The 4,661-nt window shown below is 35.9% G+C and overlaps 1 protein-coding gene across 1 annotated transcript; it reads left to right on the top strand.

Annotated features, from left to right (window-relative positions):
• Positions 1 to 441: 441 nt before the first annotated feature.
• LOC145161073 (F-box/kelch-repeat protein At3g23880-like) lies at positions 442 to 1,934 on the top strand. The gene is made up of 2 exons (XM_079080511.1): positions 442 to 1,058; positions 1,137 to 1,934. Exons 1-2 carry the CDS (start codon positions 507 to 509, stop codon positions 1,734 to 1,736), a joined length of 1,152 nt encoding a protein of 383 aa, XP_078936637.1. The 5' UTR covers positions 442 to 506; the 3' UTR covers positions 1,737 to 1,934.
• The last annotated feature ends 2,727 nt before the right edge of the window (positions 1,935 to 4,661 follow it).

Below are 4,661 nucleotides of genomic sequence, written 5' to 3'. Positions count from 1 at the left end.
TAATTCCTAACATTTTCTTCCCCTTAGCTTGTTTAATAAACTTGGGAAGACAAATTTCTTTTATTTTCTTTGCAGTTCCAATAATTTCTTTTGTTTTCTCTCTAACGCCTCGTTCCCGAGTTTAACAAAAGAAAAGAAGAGAAGAGAAAAGAAAGTTACGAGAGAAAACAAGGGAAAGGAAAGGAAAACAAAATTTTCTTTTGTGTTCCCGAGTTGGAAAGAAGTGGAAGGAAAATGAATAATTTTGTTCTTTCTATCCAAATCCTCCCAAATCGGAAGGAAAGTTAGCAGGGAAAATGATCCTCCAATTTCTCTCCACTTCCTTCCACTTCTCTCCTTTAATGAAACTCGGTAACACCAATTTTTTTTTTTTCTTCTCATTTCCACCCATTTCCTTTCCTTGGGAACGGGTTGTAAAGTTGAACTCGGGTTACTTTACACAAACCAAGCTTCATCTTTCTCTACCCAATCTTATCTTTCTCAAAAATTGTGTTTGAAAATCGAATATGGCAGACTACCTCCCATCTGAACTCATCGTCAAAATCCTGTCAAGGTTACCATCAAAATCGCTTCTCCGTTGCCGATCAGTGTGCAAATCATGGAAATCTCTCATCTCTTCCCCCCAATTCATCCAGACTCATCTTAACAAGTTCAACCAACTAAATTCTCGCAATATTGTCCGTTGCTGTTTGCAGCCAGAGAACAGGGAAGCATACACTGTCCATCTCGATGACCAACATCTTACTCTCGATACTCCCATTGATTTCCCCTTCTCTCTTACGCGTGATGATTATGATTACAGAAACCCCTTTTTCACGATGATTGGGTGTTGCAACGGCGTTATCTGCCTTTACAATGCGACAACCACAAGAAATGAAATCCTACTATGGAATCCTTCAATTAGAAGGAAAGTAACCCTAACTCCTCCCGTTCAACCTTATCGCAACTACAATCGAGATCATATTTTCGTTTTCGGGTTTGGATACTGTAACATATCTGATGATTATAAGGTTGTTAGACTCGTCTGTGATGGTATTACCTTCTCAGATAGACCCAAGGTAAGTTCTGATTCAACATATAATCAATAGTTATATCTTCAACCCATGATTACTACTTCTTTTATTTCGCCATTTCAGGTTGAGATTTACACTGTGAAAACTGCAACTTGGAAGACAATCATGTTTCCTCAAGATTCACGTTTCTGCCGTATCCTCGGTGATCGTTCACATGTGTTTTTGAATGGATCTGTTCATTGGTTAGCAGGTGATCGGGACATTTCACTTTCCTCAATCCTTACACTTGACATAAGTACAGAGCTTTTTGGGGAGATTCAGTTGCCTGATTTTCATGTGAAATGTCCTTCAATGCCTGTGACGATAACTGTTGTTGGAGATTCTTTGGGTTTGATTTATCCATTCCGACCTCTCTTTGTGTGTTCAAGCACTTACAAGATAATGGTTATGAAGGAGTACAAGATACCCACGTCATGGACATTGATATATGAAGTGCACTTTCCGGATATAGATTTGGGGAGACCTTTGAAATTGAGACATAATGGGGATTTGATAACTGCATCGAGTTCGTGCAATCTAACAATTTATAACCAGGAGGCAGGGTGCTATTCAGTGGATGGTTGTTGTAGAAAAGGTGTTAATTTATACTCAATTTCTATTGATAGATATCAAGAAAGCCTAGCATTGTTGGATGTCGGGAGTTACACTCATAACCAAGAGTAATTTGCAAACATAACATATATATTAATATTACCAACTACTTTGTGATTTGTGGTTATTTTTGTTCCAATGATTGTAGACTTTCATTAGCAGATTACATATATCGGTGCTTAGGAAAGTGGTATTTCCTTGTAGCTTTTTTGTTAGTTTAAGAATATTAAGTTAATTGACTAGTGTTTGAATGTGGCTTGGCTTGTTACACATTGTTATCTATTATATTTGTATGTATAGCACAAACAAATGGGCCGTTTTCGTTGTTGATGGTTGATTTAATGATACATGTTTTGATGAATACAATTGTTGTAAGTTGTAAAGAGATAACCAGCAAGGGAGATATAACCATCATTAGAGCTTCGCAAATGATTGGTGTATCTTTTGATCAAGGGTAATGAACATTGTCTCATTAGCAATGTATCTTCCTTGATTTCTTTATTATAGTATCCTAGTTGTATTTCATTCTATCATAACATCATACTTTGAAAAATCAATGAATAGGCAATGTCATGAAAATACTATGCACATTGCTATAGTTGAGTTGGTTTTTCAAAGTACAATGTCTTTACAAGAATCAAACTGAAAGTACACTACTCTAATAGAAATAAATGGATGTAGGATGATATAATAAACAAATAAACAATAATATGTTAAATGTCTTGCATTAACCATTTCTTTTAATTCATAGAATTTTGAATTTTCACATCGAGGTGGAAGACAAACAAGCAACAAGCTGTGCCACTAATCCTTTTTGGATGACAAAACTAATTCTTTTTGTAATTATATCTGACATGGAACGAAAACAAAAAAAAATGAGAGAAACTCAAAGTATTTTATTACTAAAAATTCAAGATGCCTCTAAAGGATTACAATGGACCATTTATAAAGGGCGGTGCTAAATTTGGTAGGTACGACTAAAGTTGGAAAACTAAAATCAACAATAAATTTTAGTAAATAACCTTCTAAATAAGAGAGGGAATTTCAGAAAACAACGAAAATGGATATTTTGTCAATAAAACGGAATAAAAAAAACGGAAATTATTCAAAGTTTTGGGAAAACTGGGATTTGAGGACCTAAACAGTGGAATTTGATATCGACCTGTTAGGAGCTCCGACCCGTCGATACCTTTCTGCCAATATATCGCACGCCTTCAAATTCCTTACGGATCAAAAGTTATGTATGTTTTAAGTTGGACCTCTTTTGGCCCCGTTTGTCTTTTTCCCACTTGTCCATAAAAGCTTCTACCAAATTGAAAACCATTCTATATCGGTTTTTTGGTGGGAGTCCAACTTTCATACAAGTACATGGATCAATTCTATAACTTAGTCCAAAAAGATATTAATTTTTTTTTCGGGATCGGTTCCGTTCGATTTATTATGTTTTTTTCCATAAAAAACGAACCAACCCACAAAAATTTACTCGTTTATTTTATTTATTTTTATTTTGTATTTTAACTTCTTTGAATAGGGTGAATTTTTGCGAACGACTTTTTTGTTTGACTAGGGTGAGTTTATGTGAAGAGTTTTTCAACCTAAAAAAACTAAAATGGGATGGTTTTTAAACATAAAAATATTAAAACTCAATCATAGAGGGTGAGTTTGAATGGTATTTCAACCAAAAAAATGAAATTGTGGGATGGGCCGAAAATGACCTTTTCTTTTTATGGTTCCATTGTTTTAGCAGTGAAGTGCTTGTGGATGGTGGTGGTGGCTAATGGTGGTGAAAGGGGCAGAGAGAATGGATCCGATTTGATGGAGATATTGAAAGGGGCATCAAACAAAGACAACGTGTTCCTGTGTGTAGCTGGTGATGAGAGGGAAGATGCTCTTTTTATTAATTTTAGGGCTTTTACAAAAATGGTTCCTGCAGTTTAGTATTTAAAAAGCAAAAAGGGCATTTGAAAAAGATGAAAATGTCCTTCTTTTTCTAGATAACGCTGGTTTCAAACTTCTGTTATCAAGAGGGGCTAAAACCAATAAAATATTTAATTTTGGACTATTGGTACTGTTCACCTACATATTTTTCATTTTGGGTTTAAAAGGTCCTTATTCTATTTTTTGAGTGTTATGGATCCTTACACTTTCAAATAGTGAGTTAAAAGAGGGAATATGACCCTTTGTATCCGGTTGTAACCGGTTACGAGAGTTTCCATCGCCCACGTAAGATCCACGTATGCTCCAGGTTGGCATGTGGACAAACATTAAGAACGAGGGTTTCCATCGGCCACTTCACACAAATTCGTTCCCCTAATTTATCGCAAGAAACATAAAACCTAGATCCTTCGATGATGGCTGATCCAATCGATGTCAACGCCAGAGTAGTCACGCTTTGGAGTAACCTAGTTGAACCCATCCCCAATTGTGGTTGTCGTTAACCTGCGAATAAGAGAATGTTGTGGACGTTGCCCAATCCAGCTTGGAGGTTCTTCAACTGTCCATTTTCGATGGTAAGAAATCTACTTACAGCAGCAAGTAATTCCCTTTTACAAATTCCTTTGAGGAAGCATCCATCTAAACATATTACTCTTCTGTAACCATCCATCCAACCTTTTTTCAGTCCAGCAAAACAAATATAGAATTTACTGAAGTAGTTTGTACCATCTGACATTTGATTAGTATCCATTTTCACAGTGGAACCAGGGTTTGATCTTCTTATTTCCTCACCATAGGACCACAGTCTTGCATAGTGTTCCTTAATATCACCTTCAATTATGCTCAAAGCATATTTCTTTGCCCTCCTGCATTGCCCAACACTAACATCTATTCCAAATTTTGTCATAACCTCAAGTCTAAGTTGTTTATGACTCAGTTTCTGCCTATGCATAATTTTCTTAGTGAAATGACTTCCAATCCAGGCATAAGTTACAATTGACCCCATCTTCAAATTCCTAGCACAATTGTGATCAGGCTTCAATGATTTAATTTGGAAAGATT

The sequence above is a fragment of the Lactuca virosa genome, chromosome 1, assembly GCF_052849685.1.
Source record: "Lactuca virosa cultivar CGN04683 chromosome 1, Lactuca_virosa_CGN04683_v6, whole genome shotgun sequence".
In the NCBI taxonomy this organism is placed as follows: Eukaryota; Viridiplantae; Streptophyta; class Magnoliopsida; order Asterales; family Asteraceae; genus Lactuca; species Lactuca virosa.
The sequence above is the reverse complement of the archived record's forward strand: the minus strand, read 5'-3'. Positions and strand labels throughout refer to the sequence as shown.